General features: G+C 37.2%; 2 protein-coding genes across 2 annotated transcripts in view; one reads left to right on the top strand and one right to left on the bottom strand.

The window, feature by feature from the left end:
* Positions 1-18,824, bottom strand: part of LOC144971369 (DNA repair protein REV1-like) — a 60,469-nt gene extending 41,645 nt beyond the window's left edge. Inside the window, exons 1-6 of the mRNA XM_078912164.1 lie at positions 18,719-18,824; positions 14,957-15,105; positions 13,104-13,218; positions 6,174-6,342; positions 4,239-5,371; positions 1,306-1,553 (exon numbers count right to left, since the gene is read on the bottom strand). Of these exons, the coding sequence (XP_078768290.1) occupies positions 1,306-1,553; positions 4,239-5,371; positions 6,174-6,342; positions 13,104-13,218; positions 14,957-15,076 (1,785 nt within the window). The 5' untranslated portion in view covers positions 15,077-15,105; positions 18,719-18,824. The remainder of the gene's footprint in view (positions 1-1,305; positions 1,554-4,238; positions 5,372-6,173; positions 6,343-13,103; positions 13,219-14,956; positions 15,106-18,718) is intronic.
* Positions 16,123-16,896, top strand: LOC144971861 (uncharacterized). Its single transcript, XM_078912935.1, has 2 exons — positions 16,123-16,331; positions 16,662-16,896. The coding sequence occupies exons 1-2, from the start codon at positions 16,123-16,125 to the stop codon at positions 16,894-16,896; spliced, it is 444 nt and encodes a 147-aa protein (XP_078769061.1).
* Positions 18,825-21,345: the final 2,521 nt, after the last annotated feature.

Genomic DNA, 21,345 nt, shown 5'->3' with positions numbered 1-21,345 from the left:
TGTTGGTTGTATCATAACGAATATGACGAGTTGCCTATAGTTGGTAAGGAGAGGTTAAGACAAACTCTCACTTAAAATAAACTTTATCTGCTTTAAATCATTAGTTATTTAAAATCAAAACGTTTAAGATAAAATCCATCTGGATTTGCATGACTGGGGTAGACAGGGATTCTAATGAATGTCTATCTTTCAACCATCCCCCCCTCCCCCCATCCCTCACCCCCTTCTCCCATCTTTCAGTCTCATCACGCAATACATTCACTTGCCATGATTAAGATAGAAACAAATGGGACTATATATTTCGAATGTGTATTGTGTGTGTGTGTGCAAAGATTCACTGAAATACAGAAGCATGTTGCCCCATGCACGTGCAAACAACACACACACACACACACGTGAACATGTGGGTTTGTACCTTTGTCACACCACACATGAAATTATGGGTATGGGAGCTAATGCCTTTGTATATCATCCCTTCCCTTCCCATTGTCCCAGCCACACCATGCTACACTCCCCCCCCCCCCCCCCCCCATTTAACCCACACAATTAGCCGAGAATAGAGGACTAGTGATGATAGCGTCTCAACTCAACCGCTTTTTTTTTTCATTCTCCCTCTGCCTTTCCGAGCATTTAGATCATCGTATGCCTGTTACATTGTGAAAGATGACTATCAACAAATTTAATAGGGGAAAAAAAGTTACACTTAATTTAGCCAAGAATAACAATGAACACGAAGCTGAGCTGTCTTTCTGGGTATTTATCAAAGGGGGGTAACAGATAGATGTGTCACTGAAGGGTTGTTCACCCTGAGTTTTGGATAAGATAAACCAGGGATAAGACTGCGGTGAACATACAAATTATATGTGAATCATGAAAAAAAAAAATTTTAAAAAGCATTATCAATTGACGTCCGAGATGTCATGGGGAAGCCTAACCAGTGCTATGGTCTTTGCTTCTTATCCACTAAACATGCTCAAAGCGCTTTACAAGGGGTCCCTAGCCAACAGCGATACTTAACATGCAGAACGAGACATGACGCCTGTTAGGCGATATTACAATTTTTGTTTCAGAGACAACGCTGTTAACGGCCAGGTAATCATTTCACACCTGAGTACGGTGAGAGAATGTGAGTAAAGTCTTTTCCAAGGATTCAACTATGCAGCGGGCAAGGCTCGAACCCAGGACCTTCTAATCCGAAAGCGAGTGTCATACCACTAGACCACATAGCTGTGTATGCCAAATACTGAGATGACCTCCCAACACTCACAACCTTCGAACAGGACACAATAAAATATCACTACATACTTGTCTAGCCTCATAACTGCACGAAGCGATCTCAGCCATGGACTGGAAAGTCTTTAGACCAGTGGATCCTTCTGGAACAGCAAAATCGTATTCATTTCGGGCTGGCTTTTCATTACTCCACAAACCAGGACCTGTTTTCAATCCTTTATCTTTCTTCATGTTCCATAAATGTTTCTCTAATTCTGCATCGGCTTTGGCATCCAGTTTGACTCCTTGACCTTTTGAGTGGGTCACAGCAACGGGTTTCCCTGTAGAGGCATTAAAGATTAATAAAATAAACTCTTCACTGATACACTTAGGGATATATTTGGTTTCTGTCTACATTTTGCTCATAGAGTTGAAACCAAAAACTCGTAAAGAAACATGTAAAGACTATCAACGACTTTGATGAGATAATAATTCACATGTATGGAATATCAATTCCTTTGATTAGACAATAATTCACAAATATGGAATACCAACTCCTTTGATGAGATAATAATTCACATGTATGGAATATCAATTCCTTTGATTAGACAATAATTCACAAATATGGAATATCAACTCCTTTGATGAGATAATAATTCACATGTATGGAATATCAATTCCTTTGATTAGACAATAATTCACTTGTATGGAATATCAACTCCTTTGATGAGATAATAATTCACATGTATGGAATATCAACTCCTTTGATGAGACAATAATCCATTCTTTATAAGCCAAAATTATTAGTGTATGTCCATCTTGTTGGTTTTCAGAAGATTAGCTGCATTTGCTACATTTAGTAGTCCATCCTTCAGAGCCGTTTAAGGCCCATGGAGCCAGAGATTTTTCAGTTTCTATGGCGTGAAACTTGTCAATAGCAATTGCTTGTTACCCTTTGGATGCCAGGCCTAACAAACCCAGATGCCCAATCACTACTAGATGGACAGGGGCAGGGGTCAGAAAAAAAAACAAAAAAACAACTCGACTTCATCCTGAATAAATGTTAAAGTGAATGACATAATCAGTCGGATGTTGAAAAGGTTTGAACTGAGATATCGCCAAGTTTAGTTAGAAGGTCAATTTTTTTTTTTTTTTATGAGTTCTTGTCATAAATGATTAAATCAACCCTTTTTGTACGTTTTCAGGAAATATCAAAGCTTAATTTCACTTCTAAATAAATTTTAAAGCTAGTCAAATTGAAAAAGTATGAAATTTGAGAAAAGTTGCTGGATACATTTCCCATACATCTGACCATAACTTCATGAAAAATCAATGGATTTACTTCAAATAAAGATTAAAATGCTCTGGGGGGCATATATGGAAATGTGCAAATCCAAAAGTTACACCTTCCGACTGATTATGTCATGCACTGACACAAATATCACTTCATTTGCTTTGAATCAAGTATTCTACAATGTGAGCTATCGGGACCCCTATTTGCTGCAATTAGGACAGTCAAAAGATTGTGGATAAGGATTTTAGATCTCAGGAGAATACAAGATGGTTAATACATCCTAAGAGTAATCTTGTTTGTTTTCAAGGCTTTTATTCGGATGGCCACATTTTCACTTTTAGGTCATTCCACCACAATAAAAAAGAAAGATGGGAGACTAAAAACAATTCTAGATTTACAATTAAAAGCATCCAAAAGTAAACGTGGGGAACAGATTTGGGTTCCAAAAGCAACTAATGAATATGCTTAGTTTGAGATTTTTTAAAATAAATAGTCCCAATCGGAAACTAGCCAAGAAGCCCACTACGAGAAATGTACTCAAATGCTTTAATAATATTTCATCAAAAACAGGGGCAAAAAGTAAACTTGAGCTTTTATATAGCGCAATATCCACTAAACGTGCTCAAAGCACTTTACAAAGGTTCTCTGACCAACAGCAACATGTAACACATAGAGAACGAGACATAACGCCTGTTAAGCGATTTTACAATTTTTCCGACAGAGACAACACTGTTAAGAGCCAGGTACACATTTTACACCTGAGTACAGTGAGAGAATGTGAGTAAAGAGTCTTATTCAAGGTCTCAACTAAGCACCAAGTGAGGCTCGAACTTGGGACCTTCCGATCCGAAAGCGAGTGTCATACAACAAGTTCACATAGCCATAAGTATCCCAGACCTGCCAACCCTTCGCATTCCAAAAATGGAATCAGAACATCAGAAAATAGGGATTTGAGACAAAAACAAGGAGGAATTTGTTACCAATGAATAATGAACTCCCTCTCAAAATGACGACCAACTTTGCCACCAAATACATAAAGACAGTATTCTGGCAATGCTGGCAAACGATCACATGCGTTAGAACATTAACTCACTCAACTCTAACACCCACTATATCCGTAGTTTACCCGGGTTACTTTTACCCCATGCCTATTTATTACATTTTCCTGAGACAAATTATAGGCATAGTATCAAAACTAATGTTTTTAGTTTTTACATGTGAATGGTAGTTGAATAAAACTATCTATGTATATACATATTTTCCAATTTTGAAAAGTAGCAAACATCTCTAGGATTGAGTGAGTTAAATGGGGAAAGGGGAAGGGGAAGGGAGTGCAATTAATTTTCCTACTTACCTCCTGTTTGGCAATCGTTAAAGGTTTGGGTTTTTTTTCACCTTTTCTCTCCCCACCCTCCGACCACCCTTTTGTTTTTGTTTCTTATCATTATCGTTGTTTTTGAAAATCTGAATTTTCGAGACAATGGCAAAAGAGTGCAAAGGAAGAGTGAAAATAGGAACTGATTCCATCAAAAGTGGAAGGGTTGGCAGGTATGTGTACATTTGACTGTTTCCCTCTCAGCCAAAGACTCTAACCAAGGTCAGGACAAAACAAAGTTATCTTACCTCTGCAATCTGGAAAAGGAACATAAAAAAATAGAAAAGGACTGGAAATAGCAGAAATCCGTAAAATTTGAGACCCATAATATATATACAAAATGAATTTTGAGTGTACCTTTCAAATCTGGTCTTGCCAAAAGGCCAACCGAGACAAAGAAACAATCCATATCAATATGCATCACGGTCCTTTCCAATCTCCCATGACTTGAGCTTGCCAAAGTCTCCGGTATTCCCAGTCGTGTGGCATTTTCAACAACAGCCTGGCGCAGCTGATCCCGCCCTGGAAAAGATGCATCTCCCTTGTGCTGAATGTCCGCCACGTAGGATTTGAACTCAGCTCCCCATTGTGAAATATGGTGGAGTCTAGAATTGGAGTAGTATTCGTTGAGGAAGCCTTTGTCACCTGCCTTGGCCATGGAGTTTTTAGATGATGATGAAATGGATTTTGAAGGGGATGGTTTGGTAGCGGCCACTTCTGGTTTTGACTTTAATGTTTCTTCATCTCTTTCTTTTCCATAATCTTGGGTTGGATCTTTGAATAATTCTTCATCTTGGATGGGACCACTTATTTCTTCCTCCGGGATAGGAGAAATTGCAGTGAAAGGAACACAAGTCAAAGATTGATGATCAGAAATGTGTGAATCCAAATCTTTGGACGATGACAAATTCATTCTTACTTTTGGAGTAGAACTGTGATTGCTTCCAATGTGAAACTCAGAAGGAAGTGAGTAACTTGAGCTATTCACCAGTTTGGATGTCTTTAGAAGCATGCTGAAATGTTGCTTGAGCCTCTGAGGTGTGTCTTCCTCTTCCTCGGAATTGTAAATGATGTCTGGCTCCAACTCGCTGTCTGAAGTATTATCTTTTCTGTCGTCGCAAATATTATCAGTGATTTTATTGTTAGCACATTCCAATTTTTCTGGCTCTGAAATCAGCTCACTAACATCATTAGACATTTTAATTGAAATGGGCTCGTTGTTCTCATCATTGGAATCGATCTCTATATCCAGATGGTTCATTTCATTTGCATGGCAATTGTCATTTTTGGTAGAATCATTGCTGATCATTGGAGAGAGATTGCTTAAAGAATTGATGGCACGAGATGAATTTCCCCTACTGAGTGATGATGTTGAACTATTTCTACCAAGTGATGATACAGACGGGAGAGATTTGAGGCCAGCTTGCAGTTTGGACTTGTTACTGATTGTCAAATATGAGGTGTGGGGTAGACACACACCAGCAGTCACACTGAAATACAAATTAACAAACATTCGGTCACACTGAAAAACAAATTAACAAACAATAGAATAATTCTATTTTCCCAACCGATGTGAGATCCCCCACTATCTCCAGTTTTTAATGGCAGGATTAATCAGACTCTTCAAAGTAATTTTAGAATTAAAATAAAAATCATTACGAACTTTGAGACTTTTTGTAAAGTAAGAAATGATATTTAATTCTCCAGCATTAGGAATAGAAACTAACCCCTAGTTTCATATTTCAAATTTCAAATTGAGCTTTTATATAGCTCAATATCCACTAAACAAGCAAGGGGTCCCTGGCCAACAGCAACGCTTAACATCTAGGATAGGACATGACATCTGTTAGGCAATATTACAATTTTTTTCAGACAGAGACAACGGTGTTAACGGCCAGGTACTCATTTTACACTGGAGTACGGTGAGAGAATGTGAGTAAAGAGCCTTTTCCAAGGACTCAACTATGCTCCGAGTGAGGCTCAAACCCAGGACCTTCCGATCCGAAAGACCACATAGCCGCACATATTTGTGGCTTTCATTTCAGTTTGCCCTCGACATAAATAGTGCCTTGATAAACGTTCTCCCAGTTTTGTGTACAGACAAGTAGGGTTGCCAGATTCATTTCCACACACCTAGACTTTATTACTGCACCGATTTTCATTGTTTCTGGCTCAAAAGATTTGCCTCAATCAACCTGACTTTTCACAATAGTATAAGGATTAAAATAAATAAGTGCCTGTGCAAAATAAGCAAATATTGGGGGTTTCTCAGGTTAATATAAATATACAAACCTTTCCGTGATCCATTCAGGTTTGACAACTGGCATAGTTTTAGCTAGGTGAAATTTGCTGTTTGGAAGATTGGTAGCAATAACATGGGTTACTTTGGTCTTTGAGAGGTACATCTGGTAACTGCCTCCATGGAAAGTTATCAGTCTCCTCAATTCGTCAGAGGATGGCTCTAAACATGAGGAAAACATTGGAAACAATTTTAAAATATTTTTTTTTTAAACTTGGGCTTTTATATAGTGCAATATCCACTAATCATACTCAAAGTGCTCTTCACAAGAGGTTCCGAGCCGACAGCAACACTTAACATGTAGGACGAGACATGATGCCTATTAGGCGATATTATAAGTTGTTTTTTTTCAAAGAGAGACAATGATGTTAATGGCCAGGTAATCATTTTACACCTGAGTACAGTGAGAGAATGTGAGTAAAGATCATTTTTCTAAGGACTCAACTATATACCCTTCGGAAATCGAAGCCAGGTCCTTCCGATCCGAAGATGAGTGTCATACCACTAGACCACATAGCCGCACAAATATACAAATTAAGTGATCTAAATAATGGAATTTTAAAACACTTTTGCTTTGAAAATGTGATCACTCTTTAGATCAGTTCAGCTTGGAGGAAAAGTCGATTCAGCTTGTGGGAAAAGTCGATTCAGCTTGTGGGAAAAGTCACTTCAGCTCGTGGGAAAAGAAAGATGGTAAACAAGAATTGACAGATCAACTTCCAGGTCATTACTCGTATGGTGCTTAAGAAGCTGTAACCAAAATCTGAAACATCTGCTGACACAAAGCCATCACCAAGAGGTAGATACTGACATGGTTTATACAGAATTTACTCACTCAAGTTCATTCATCAAGGAAAAAAACATTTATCTTAGAGACAAATCACACAAGCTTATATCAAAGTGCCTTCTTCCCCAGTTATACCAGGTTGTGTGAAAAACAAAGTCATCTCATTACAGGAAGAAGACAGCAATCCACAAATGTGTGTAGTAAGCACATCTGTCCAATAATCATCAGTTCTGAGGTTTGCTAGGATGTTCCCATCGCTCAGTTGGTAGAGCACTTGATTCACATGCAAAGGGACTGAGCTCGACCCTGGGTGAAGTCGAGATTTTTTAATGAAGTAATTTTACTCGTGGACAAGACATGCCAAATACTTCACTGCCATCTGTCTGGATTTTAAGCGATGTTTTAATGTTTTTGTTTGTCTTATTGGCTAAAGAAGGGTTATGAGCCTGAAATTTTCCGTGTTTGGAATTTTGTTCTTTATCAAAGCTGTTATCTCGTGCAGCTATGTGGTCTAGTGGTATGACACTCACTTTCGGCTCGGAAGTTCCTGTGTTAGGGCCTCGCTCGGCGCATAGTTGAGTCCTCTGAGAAGGCTCTTCACTCACATTTCCTCATCGTACTCAGGTGTAAAATGAGTACCTGGTCGTTATTAGCGTTGTCTCTGTCCAAAAATAAATTGTAATATCGACTAAAAGACGACATGTCCCGTCCTACATGTTAAAAGTTGCTGCTGGTCAGGGACCTCATATAAAGCGCTTTGAGCATGTTTAGTGGATATAATTATTTTTTTAACGATACATCCATTTTTGTTCATTATTTTTTACAGACCACAGGTTGGTATCCCTTGGTATACCTTTATAAGATCTGATGAGGTTTAGAGTCTTTAGTGAAGGAAAGACATCGATTTTAAGGACATTAAAGTAATTTTAAATAAGATCAAATACCAATGTCTGAATGAACGTGGTTGATCTGGTAAGATGGAAAGGCAAGATTAATGAATACAAAGTAAGAATGAATGTGGTTGATCCAGTAAGATGGAAAGGCAAGATTAATGAATACAAAGTAAGAATGAATGTAGTTGATCCAGTAAGATGGAAAGATAAATGAATACAGAGTAAGAATGAATGTGGTTGATCCAGTAAGAATGAATGTGGTTGATCCAGTAAGATGGAAAGGCAAGATAAATGAATACAAAGTAAGAATGAATGTGGTTGATCCATAAGAATGAATGTGGTTGATCCAGTAAGATGGAAAGGCAAGATAAATGAATGCAAGATAAATGAATACAAAGTAAGAATGAATGTGGTTGATCCAGTAAGATGGAAAGGCAAGATAAATGAATATAAAGTAAGAATGTGGTTGATCCAGTAAGATGGAAAGGCAAGATAAATGAATATAAAGTAAGAATGTGGTTGATCCAGTAAGATGGAAAGGCAAGATAAATGAATATAAAGTAAGAATGTGGTTGATCCAGTAAGATGGAAAGGCAAGATAAATGAATACAAAGTAAGAATGAATGTGGTTGATCCATAAGAATGAATGTGGTTGATCCAGTAAGATGGAAAGGCAAGATAAATGAATACAAAGTAAGAATGAATGTGGTTGATCCAGTAAGATGGAAAGGCAAGATTAATGAATATAAAGTAAGAATGTGGTTGATCCAGTAAGATGGAAAGGCAAGATAAATGAATATAAAGTAAGAATGTGGTTGATCCAGTAAGATGGAAAGGCAAGATAAATGAATATAAAGTAAGAATGTGGTTGATCCAGTAAGATGGAAAGGCAAGATAAATGAATATAAAGTAAGAATGTGGTTGATCCAGTAAGATGGAAAGGCAAGATAAATGAATACAAAGTAAGAATGAATGTGGTTGATCCATAAGAATGAATGTGGTTGATCCAGTAAGATGGAAAGGCAAGATAAATGAATACAAAGTAAGAATGAATGTGGTTGATCCATAAGAATGAATGTGGTGATCCAGTAAGATGGAAAGGCAAGATAAATGAATACAAAGTAAGAATGAATGTGGTTGATCCAGTAAGATGGAAAGGCAAGATAAATGAATATAAAGTAAGAATGTGGTTGATCCAGTAAGATGGAAAGGCAAGATAAATGAATATAAAGTAAGAATGTGGTTGATCCAGTAAGATGGAGCAAGGCATAAGAATGAATGTGGTTGATCCAGTAAGATGGAAGGCAAGATAAATGAATACAAAGTAAGAATGAATGTGTTGATCCAGTAAGATGGAAAGGCAAGATAAATGAATACAAAGTAAGAATGAATGTGGTTGATCCAGTAAGATGGAAAGGCAAGATTAATGAATACAATTAATCCAAGCCATACCACCCCTTATAATTCTGCAATTCTCGCTTATCAGTAACTTCAAGGAGATTACAGCTAAATCAACGTTATGCTTTGCCATCTTGTTATGCTGCCAACTTTGCAAATATCTCTGATGAAGAGATTTAATGCATTTGATTTATTTTTTTGTTATATACTCATTGATTTACACTTGCCTTCCAACACTAAATACTCAACATTCAATTAAAAGGTTACATAAATTTTAAAAACAATTTCTCCTTTTAAACACAGACCAGATGTGAAAGGCACTACTACTACTACTACTATACTAGAGTTTATCCCAGTTTTCTGTGTTAAATGATTACTTTGCTACTCCTTAAGGGGATGGGCGGGTCCTCGGTTGTCAAAAATCGAGTAAAATATCGATTTTGAGATTTTTTTATTTTTGAAAAGTTTGAAACCTTTGCTACATGAAAATGTGTTTGTTGACTCTCAGATGGGTCAGTTTAGGTCCAAACTGACCTCTTGAAGTCCAAGGGGGTCAGTAAATATCATGTTACAGCCTGGCTTGACAGTGAAAAAGCCATATAAACATTAGGCCAATATGAGCATAAAACATCGATAATAATAGGCAAGTTTGGTATCGATAGTTTCGTCTATATGAAATGCCCACTGTCAAGGTCTTCGGTCTATCTATATTTAGTCAAGAGCCTTTCCAAAAACCCCTTCTCTGACCCAATTGTGAGGGGTTGACTGATTGTAGTAAAATCGTGAGTAATTGTTGTGACCTTTGCCTTGCTAGCACTGTTCTCATTGGCTGTTCAAAATAGTCGATGATAACATGACCTGATACTGCTTTCTGAGTGGTTAGCGGGCGAGTCAAAGTTCATGCTTTGACCTCATCTTCGCATGCGTCGCATGTAAACATTGTTATTCTGTGTGTGATTTTTCTTCTTCCCGGGGACATAAAAGTTTTGTTTTGTGAAAAGTACCGACACGTACGCAACAAGTATGCCTATAAAGACTCGAATTGTACGACTTGCAAAATCAGCAGCTCGAACAAGATGGGAACAGTAATATTATTGTGAATTTTTATAGATAGAATTTGTCACTCCTTCGTAACATGATGCAAAATGAAAAAGCGCTGAGGTCTCTCAATGAAATGAATGGAGTTACTGTTGAGCGAGAGGTTTGTTATGCACTTGAGAACGATAGCGAGAGAGAGAGAGAGAGAGAGAGAGAGAGAGAGAGAGAGAGAGAGAGAGAGAGAGAGAGAGAGAGAGAGAGAGAGAGAGAGAGAGAGAGAGAGAGAGAGAGAGAGAGCGCAAAATCCACTAACTGTGCTCAAAGCGCTTTACAAAGGGTCCCTGACCGACAGCAACACGTAAAATGTAGAACAAGACATGACGCCTGTAAGGCGATAATACAATTTTTCCGACAGCGACAGCACTGTTGACGGCTAAGTACTCATTTTACACCCGAATACGGTGAGAGAACGGGAGTAAATAGTCTTTTCCAAGGACTCAACTATGCGCTGAACCAGGCTCGAAACCAGGACCTTCCGATCCGAAAGCGAGTGTCATACCACAAGACCATATAGCCGCTCATAGCTTAGATAGATAGATAGATAGAGAGAGAGAGAGAGAGAGAGAGAGAGAGAGAGAGAGAGAGAGAGAGAGAGAGAGAGAGAGAGAGAGAGAGAGAGAGAGAGGAGAGAGAGGAGTGTGTGTGTGTGTGTACGTACGTGTGTGTGTGTGAAGCCGAGAAAAGGCAAGGCAGGAACAGGAGGCTGAAGAGGGAGGGCCTGCACATCAAGCAGGGTCATTTTGACGCATGAAGCATGATCTTGTCTGAGTTTCCTGTGCTTGAAACTTTGAATGCTTTTTTCTCTGTTTGTGCTTTTTCTACCTTTATTTTGCTACTCTTCCTTTATTTGTAAACATTTTTGAATGATTTTTCGCATGTGCATACAGTATTACTAGCTTCATAACACTGAGCATTTGTATTTCAGATTTATTTTATAAATTTTGCGTAAATGAGGGTCAAAAGTCCAAAAATGGGTCAATTTTTGATGTTTCAAAATTGATGAACTTTGAAAATCAATAAAAATAATACTATTGTAGATATCAGAAAACCGATGCTTAGCCCAAATGAATGGCTAAAATACTACTAGTATACCTATTTTCATGCCAATAACTTGTCATTTGGCGAAGCCTTAGCATTTTGAAAACTACTTTATTATAGGGTATCAAATTTCAAAATGGCGGCGTTACCATGGTAACCAAAAACTGAAATTTAGGTTTTCAATTTTTTTTCCTCTAATTAGGATGTACATAACCTAAAATTACCACTAAAAGTCAGCTACTTATTACATTTTAGAATTTCGCCTTCAGGACCCGCCCATCCCCTTAAGTAATGTAAATGTTCCTGCTCGGAGAAATAAATAATAATGTCAAATTGAATGTAAGCTTCAATTTAATTACAAAAACAGATGAAATGAACGTTTCGGGTTTCCCCTTTATCAACACAACAGGATGAATGAAACGTTTTGTTTATTCATCTTAACTACGCCACTACCACATCATCTCATTTATCTGTGGGGTTTCATTCATCCTGTTTTGTTGATAAAGGGGAAACCCGAAACGTTCATTTCATCTGTTTTTGTAATTAAATTGAAGCTTACATTCAATTTCACATTATTATTTATTACTCCTTAAGTAGGATGCTAGTCAATTGCAAATTGACATCTCAAAAATCTTCCAGATGCAGCTACCCAATAAGGCCCACTGCTTGCTGGACAGATATCAATCCATTTGTTTGTAAGGTGAGCGCTCTACCAACTATATTATAGAAGGAATAAAACTGACGTCACACAGTTCTTTGTTATTGTTTTTAGCCACCATTTTTATGAGTAGTTCTCACTAAATGCTATGAATCAGACTATAAACATCAAAGGTTATATATAGTTTTGTGTCTTGGTAAGTTACATCCAGCTGGCGGATGTTATGAGTTTATTAAATTAAATGCATAGCATCAATAAAGATCCCTTGTCACAGACAAGTCTTAACAACCATTTGTCATCGAAACACCATTTAACTTACTTACTTGTGTATCCATTTATGTAAATTGCAACACCACTAAATATACCAGACTTCCGTTCTTTGGTAAGTCTTAACAACCATTTTTCATCGAAACACCATTTAACTTACTTGTGTATCCATTTATGTAAATTGCAACACCACTAAATATACCAGACTTCCGTTCTTTGGTAAGTCTTAACAACCATTTGTCATCGAAAAACCATTTAACTTACTTGTGTATCCATTTATGTAAATTGCAACACCACTAAATATACCAGACTTCCGTTCTTTGGTAAGTCTTAACAACCATTTGTCATCGAAACACCATTTAACTTACTTGTGTATCCATTTATGTAAATTGCAACACCACTAAATATACCAGACTTCCGTTCTTTGGTAAGTCTTAACAACCATTTGTCATCAAAAAACCATTTAACTTACTTGTGTATCCATTTATGTAAATTGCAACACCACTAAATATACCAGACTTCCGTTCTTTGGTAAGTCTTAACAACCATTTGTCATCGAAAAACCATTTAACTTACTTGTGTATCCATTTATGTAAATTGCAACACCACTAAATATACCAGACTTCCGTTCTTTGGTGAGTCTTAACAACCATTTGTCATCGAAACACCATTTAACTTACTTGTGTATCCATTTATGTAAATTGCAACACCACTAAATATACCAGACTTCCGTTCTTTGGTAAGTCTTAACAACCATTTTTCATCGAAACACCATTTAACTTACTTGTGTATCCATTTATGTAAATTGCAACACCACTAAATATACCAGACTTCCGTTCTTTGGTCTCCACATCAAATTGTTCACCAAGCTTGTACTTTTTGGCTTCCATGTAATTTTTCTGACAATGGAGAGGAAACACAATAACGAAATGTTTTTTTTTATTTATTCGCATCCCAGAATTCCACAGTGTGTGTCATCGTATCTCACGTTGATTAAAACATTTCATTGAGATATAGAACACTCTGTATGTCATTGCATTATCACACTACCCTTAATAATAATAATAATAATAATAATAATAATAATAATAATAATAATAATAAAAATAATAATGATGATGATGATGATGATGATGATGATGATGATGATGATGATGATGATGATGATAATAATAATAATAATAAATAAATAAATAATAGAAGAAGAAGAAGAGGAAGAAGAAGAAGAAGAAGAAGAAGAAGAAGAAGAAGAAGAAGAAGAAGAAGAAGAAGAAGAAGAAGAAGAAGAAGAAGAAGAAGAAGAATGATGATGTTGATGTGTCTTGAGGCATTTCTTAAAGATTGCAACATTACTAGACAGTCTAATAAATAATGGAATAGAATTCCACACTGTGGGGCCGAATTTCGTGAGAGACCTGTCTCCAAATTGCTTTGATTTAGTTTTTGGTGTCACTAGTAAATAGGCGTTATTAGAGATCTTAAATTCCTATTTGGTGTATAAAGGGGGAGTAATTCTAGAATTTAATTTGGGTTTTGAGAGCATTCTAACTCTAACAGAATAAAGCAATATTAAATTCGATTCTAGCCCAAACCAGCCCGAACCTACAGTTAGATACTCCATCACGTTGGAGTCCAATGGAATTAAAGCTTTGTGTATTGTTTGAAGGACGAGTTTTCTAGCCAATTTTTAAATATGATTTTTTCCAGAGTATGGCAGTTAACTGGTTAAACTGAAATTCAAAGGACTTGATTAAGCATAGTGAACAAAACAAAAATTTTAATATAGAAAAAAAAAAGAAAAGTAAAGCGCTGGCACTCTCATCATTCATGATTACTGTAATTTTCCATTTCTTATGTCAAAGTGTAAAAATTACACCTTGCAATGGAAGAATGACACACTGAATGATGATTACGTCACCAAACAATGACACAATTCTGTCTGTCTGACGAGAGTGTATGACATCAAGCACATGTTAATCACTTTAAAGACTTCTGTTTTTGGCTAGTTTTCACTATAATCTTTAAATGGCCAGTTCATAGGACAAGTGGGCCATCCTCTATTATAAAATGGTTTCGACTAAATTACTAGGGATCAATCTTTAACTATGTTTGTATAATTAAATAATATATTACATCTGTTTTATTTTTAAAAGATTATTGACTTATTAAGATTATGAGGTTTAACATGAAACAATGACAATGTGTGATAAATAACTCATGGTTTGGAATTACAAAATATGGGACAGCCTACTTGTTATAAAGACCAAGACCATAATCTTGGCAACAAGTAAAAAACATGAAATGCTGGTATAAAACTCTAGATCTTTCTAGTTGCAGCCCGATATTAATATACTGAGCAATTTCATCCTACACTTGCTTACTCCACATTTCTCAACAGTTGACACAAAGATATAAGATATTGTTAACAGGAAAGGTTGAAATTTGATCAAAGGGAAAATTTAAAAGATATTTTCCTACTAATAATTTTGAAAATTTGTGATACAAAATAAAATAATAAGAACTTATATAATCAAACAATTCAAACGTAACTGAGTGTATTGGTAGGATCTATTTTAATTGAAAAGCTCTCAATACCAGGGAATTCCAAGCTGCAATATTAGAATTAGGGAAACTTACAAAACCACCCCATCCATCATCATCTGCTCCTCGGCCTCGTTTTGTTGAACCACTAGTTGACTTTGCTGATGCCGACCCCTTTTTCCCTTTCTGGTGAAGACCATGAGATGTTGAATCCATCTTGACTTATACAAAGTCTCTGATTAACCCTTTTAAGAAAAAAAAATTGAAGAGAGATGATAAAGATGGAACACTCAATTCTAAGTTCTAAAGTTCTAACAGACAGAAACAATTGGTAGCTACCTTTTTGATTGTACCACAATCTATCGCAGATAAGATAGTGACTTAGTGACAGAGCCAGCTATCCAATCACTGCTAAATGGATAAAAAGTAATAATACAGTTCAGCATTATTTTGCCGAGTATTCAAGAATTTGAATTAGAGCTCAAGATTATTTCCTTGAACGTTCAAAAAAGGCCACATCTATTCGCAGTAGCACTGCGAATAGTGATTTCCTCTATTCGCAGTAGTACTGCAAATAATGATTTCCTCTATTAGCAGTATTATTGCAAATAGTATATAGCGGTCATTTTCGTTATTCACAGTAGTACTACGAATAGTTGATAACGTTCGTATTCGTTATTATTTTAGAGAGATTGGGCGCAAAATATAAATAACTACATTATTATTATGACTGTTACATTTTTGTTTATTTTTTATTATTATTATTAGTATTCATTTGTTTTTAAAAAATTATTACTATTATTATTCTCCCCCCATGTGGGTCTGCCTTGTCCTGGTGGGGGAGCTTGTGTGCTTGCAACGATCCCATGGAGCTATGTTGGTGGGGACTTTGTGCACCCTGGCAGGCCTAACCAAGCCAAACAGGTCCGTGGGGGAGGAGCCAGACCAAGGGATTCACAGGGTCGGTGGAGCTCATTCGCCTCAACTGAGACAATTCAACTAGGAGAAGGAAAACTCTGATTTCAAACCTATACCTTGACCCAGGGTGAAAAAGGCAATGATGATGATGATGAGACTGGGCTCACTAACTCGGGAGAATCTAGGAGTGAATCTCCAAAATTAATCCTGGTCCTCCAAGTCAGGGGGTTATGCGATGGGCCAACTACCCATCCAATTAAAAAAAGCAAATTACTGAAACCTACAACAGCAATAAAACCATAAATTCAATTCTTAGGAGACCAGAGACTCCAACCAGGAGAATGATGACGCGCTACAGCCAAACCCACCAGGGAGCTGCAGAGCTGACGACCCCTCTTAACCCAAGAACACCCTTGATAAAGCCCCCAAGATTGTTATCACAGAAAAAGCCCATCCTATTGGTAATGTGGAATGTGAGAACGCTCTGGGAGTCTGGTAGATGTGCTCAAGCAGTGGCAGAGATGAACAGTTACAGTCTCACCCTTATGGGCATGTGTGAAGTCCGTTGGAACAGCCACAGAGAGACAAAATTACAAACAGGAGAAACATTGATATATTCTGGAAAAGACATTAGTGACCACCATGAAGCAGCGTGGCTCAGTGGTACGATCTTTGCTTCCTACCCGAAATGTACCGAGTTCAATCATCCGCCGCTGCGTTGTGTGGCCTTGAGCAAGTCACCTCGCCCTAGCTCACTTTGCGACACTGCTCTGTGGCTGACACCTGGGTTATTCCAGTCTTCCCTTGGAATAGACCCGAAAGACAAATTTCCCCTTGGGGATGAATAAAGGGAATTTTATTTATTTTATTTTATTTATTTAAGAGTGGGCCTCCTTTTATCCAAAGTAGCTGCTAAAAGCCTCTTGGAATGGGAACTTGTGTCTGATCGTATCATTACTGCACGCTTCTCTTCTCGTTTCCAGAAGGTGTTCCTAGTCATATGCTATGCCCCCACAAACACAGCAGAGGAAGAAATTACAGACAACTTCTATGCACATCTACAGGCAGTGGTAGATAAGATCCCAAACAGAGATATGCTATACTTATGGGAGATATGAATGCAACGGTTGGAGGCACAAATGTAGATAGAGAAGATGAAATGTGAAAGCATGGCATCAGCCAGATGAATGAGAATGGAGAAATTTTGGCTGACTTCTGTACTACAAACAACATTGTGATTGCGGCACACTTTTCCCACACAAACGTTGTCATAAAGCTACATGGGTGTCTCCAGTTCATCAGACAGAAAACCAAAGAGACCATGTCATGGTTAGACAACAGTACAGAAGCTCATTACTAGATGTACGAGCAAGACGAGGCGCAGACAATGGTTCAGATCATCACCTTGTTGTTGCAAAGATCATGATGCGACAATCAGCAAGAAATAAATTTTAAAACCCTAGAGTAAAATATGATATCAACAAGCTGAAACAACGAGATACTAATACTAAAGAAACATTTAAGATTTCACTCCAAAACCGCTTTGAAGTGCTTCAAACACACGAGCCCAAGGATACAGAGACAGCATGGACAACTCAGGTTATCACAGGGTGCTTGGAAGACCACAACCCAAAAAGAGACCATGGATCAGAGAGGAGACGTGGCAGAAATTAGAAGAAAGTAGAAGGGAGAAACATGCAATGAACAATGCGAAAACTAGATTCCAAAAGCAAATGGCAGTGACCAGATACACCACAGTGGCCAATGAAGTGAAGAAACAGCTGCGGGCAGACAAACGGTCCTACATAAAATTAAATGAAATTGCTGATACAGAAGAGAAGCTCCAGGGAAAGGAGATCTTAAGACCCTATACTCCACCACCAGATTGTTGAGTGGTCGGAAAAACAACCCAAATAGACCTGTCAAAGACAAAGATGGGAAACTTCAATAGAAGAGCAACTCAAACGATGGAAAGAACACTTCCATGAAGTGCTCAACAGACCACCCTGAACTCTGGAGAACCCCTCAATATCAATACAGGTGAAATCACAAAAACAAAGATCCGAAGGGCACTTGGCAGTCTGAAAAATGGAAAAGCTGCTGGCACAGATAACATCCCTGCTGATGCCTTGGAAGAGGATGGAAACATAATCGTGGATCAACTCCACCACCTGTTCAACTTGATCTGGACAAATGAGAAAATACCATCTGATTGGAAGAAGGGCCTGCTAGATCTAGTAAAATTACCCAGACATAGCAATCTGTCCCAGTGTGACAAGTGGAGAGGAATCACCTTGTTGTCCATACCAAGCAAAGTTTCAAGAATCATGTTTGACAGGATGAAAGTTACTTTGGACAAAGCACTATGAGATGAGTAGGCTGGCTTCAGAAAAGAACGGTCATGCACAGACCAAATTCCAACTCTAAGAATCATTGTTGAGCAGTCAATTGAGTGGAATCATCCTTAAATATGTATGCTTTATAGACTTTAAGAAAGCATCTGACAGTGTAGACAGGGAAAGCATCTGGAACATCCTTCTCCACAACGGGGTGCAAGAAAAATTTATAAACCTCATCAAACGACTTTCCTTCTCAAACTAACAGTACAGTCTCATTCAACTTCAAGCCATTCGACAACATCCCATTTTGAACAGAAAATAGTGTTGTGTTCAATGAGGGGACAACGACTAATTTTCAGAGACGGGAGAGCGCTTCTACTACTACTACTGTGAATAGTGATTCCGCCGTGGACTCACTATTCGCAGTCCTACATTGCTTCCTCCCGTGGAAAGAATAAAAATCTGAAGACTGCTGAGTGTCTGAAAATGAAGTGATGAGAAGTCATTGAAGTTGAGGGTAGTGTACGCGAGCTGATTGTTGTTGTTTTGTTTTGTTTTTTGACAACATGTAAATGTTAATAATAAATATCCAATGATATACCTTCAGGTAAAATATGCCTGCTTCGGACCAAAGAAAACTCAGTGACCTCAGCAAATCCATCTTCGTTTTCTCATTTCTCCCGCGGTGAAGTGAAACTAATAGTGTTGGGCGGATACCCGGGTACACGCAGGAAATACAGTTAAACCGGGTACTCGGGTAAAGGATGTAATAGAGCAGTAAAGTTAGGTGCCCCAAACGTAAACAATAACAAGTTGCTAGTGATTTCCGTTAGGGACCGGAATAATTTACGCACAATATAGGTCTCCCAATTTTGTAGTTTGAGTTGTAGGCAATACACTTTCAGTATTGAAAATATGTTTACATAAAATCTAACAGTTGCAGAAATAATAATATAAGGCTAAATTATTATGAAAATCAGGCTCCGAATAATTCTCGTTTTGTTCACACCAGCGCAATAATTTGCTCTGGTCTAAAAATAGATAGACTGTAACTTTTGATAAATTTTAGAAAATTTTACCTTTTGTTCCATAAAATATCCATATCTAGACATTATTTGATGCATGATCGAGTATTTATGAATATGTGTTTCTTTTGCCACCTAACAGCCAAATTTTAAAGGTTATTTTTTTCTATTATTTACATTGGAACGTGAGCTGTCAAGACAGGAACATGTGGTTTGCCACGTGCTTCTCGACCTTTGTTTACGTTTGGGGCACCTAACTTTACTGCTCTATACAATTTTGATCTACATATTTACATTTACATGACATTTTTTCAAAAGATTTTCCGCCTTTATTTTTCAATTAGATACATTGATTTTTTTGTTTTGTTTGTTAACATACATTTGATTCAATTTTGGAATCAACAGATTAAGACTATATTAGTTCTTATCTTTTTAGGACTCTCAGGTATTTTTTCTTTTTTTTTTTTGTTGTTTTTTTTTTTTTGTTTCATTTTAATTAATTATCCTTTTTTCTTACTTCAGTTTCGTTTCATTTGTTGTAATAAATAATAAATAATAAATGAAAAAAAAAATTTAAAGAATAAAAAAAGTCACTCCTGCCACGGATACCGTAATGATTTGGGCGGGTAATCCCAGCACTGAGTGAAACTGAAACTGGTCACGTGACTTTTAATCTATCTATCTCTCTCTCTCTCTCTCTCTCTCTCTCTCTCTCTCTCTCTCTCTCTCTCTCTCTCTCTCTCTCTCCTCTCTCTCTCTCTCTCTCTCTTCTCTCTAACATTATAAAAAACAAGAACACTGGGGATGTAGGAGCTTTCGGAAGGCCTCCCATAATAATATAATAATAATAATAATAATAATAATAATAATAATAATAATAATAATAATAATAATAATAATAATAATAATAATAATAATAATAATAATAATAAATGGCATTTACATAGCGCTTTACCCCGTTGTCACAGACTCTAAGCGCTGTATAGTGATATAAAGCAAAACATATTACGGTAAGACAGGTGTTGATGGAAAAGTGGTACGAATTCAATTTAACAACAAAAATTGTGGTTAAGCAAACCTTGGTGCAGGTTAACCACAGTTTTACCGAGACATAAACTAGTAGCTAGGGGGTTTAAGCGGACAAGGACGCACTAGGTCATTTGAAAACAAGAATTGGTCATGAAAACTCCAACCAATGCATGTTACATAATAATAATAATAATAATAATAATAATAATAATAATAATAATAATAATAATATAATAATAATAATAATAATAATAATAATAATAATAATAATAATGATGATGATGATGATGATGATGATGATGATGATGATGATGATAATAATAATAATAATAATAAATATAATATAACAATAATATAATTAAGTTAGAGAATGTGTGTAATCATGTATTATAATAACCTATAATGTGTTATCCAACCACCATATCATCACTGTCACTACTACTACAACCACCATTACCACTTCATCACTACCACAATTACTACAACCACCACCACTGCATCATTATCACTACCACCACACCACCACCACCATCATCATCACCACTACAACGACCACCACTCCATCATCATCACTACCACTACTACTACACTATCACTACCACCACTATTACAACCACCACCACCACCACATCATCATCACGACCACTACAACTGCAACAACCACCACCACATCATCATCACTACCTCTACTACTACAACCACCACCACAATATCATCACTAACACTAATACTGCAACCACCACCACCATATCATCACCATTACAACTACTACCACAACCACCACCACCACTACTACTACAACCACCACCACATCATTATCACTACCACTACTACTACACCACCACCAGCACATCATCATCACTACCACTACTACTACAACCACCACAACCACATAGTCATCACTACCACTATTACTGCAACCACCGCCACCATATCATCATCATTACCACTACTACTACAACCACCACCACCACTACTACTCCAACCACCACCACATCATAATCACTACCTCAACTACTACACCCACCACCACAATATCATCACTACTACTACCACAACCACCAGCACCAAATCATTATCACTACCACTACTGCACCACCACCAGCACATCATCATCACTACCACTACTACTACAACCACCTCCACCATCACCACCATATCATTATCATTACCA

This window comes from Berghia stephanieae, chromosome 4 (genome assembly GCF_034508935.2).
Source record: "Berghia stephanieae isolate SIO BIC M18660-M18661 chromosome 4, UCSD_Bste_1.3, whole genome shotgun sequence".
In the NCBI taxonomy this organism is placed as follows: domain Eukaryota; kingdom Metazoa; phylum Mollusca; class Gastropoda; order Nudibranchia; family Aeolidiidae; genus Berghia; species Berghia stephanieae.
Note: the sequence above shows the minus strand (reverse complement) of the source record. Positions and strands in the feature narration are given on the sequence as shown.

What these genes read in the sequence shown, in the direction of transcription:
- LOC144971861 (XM_078912935.1), top strand. Translation starts at nt 16,123, where the DNA reads ATGACGCGCTACAGCCAAACCCACCAGGGAGCTGCAGAGCTGACGACC. An exon ending in AGTCTCACCCTTATGGGCAT is followed by an intron (nt 16,332 to 16,661) that starts GTGTGAAGTCCG and finishes TATTTATTTAAG; the next exon opens with AGTGGGCCTCCTTTTATCCA.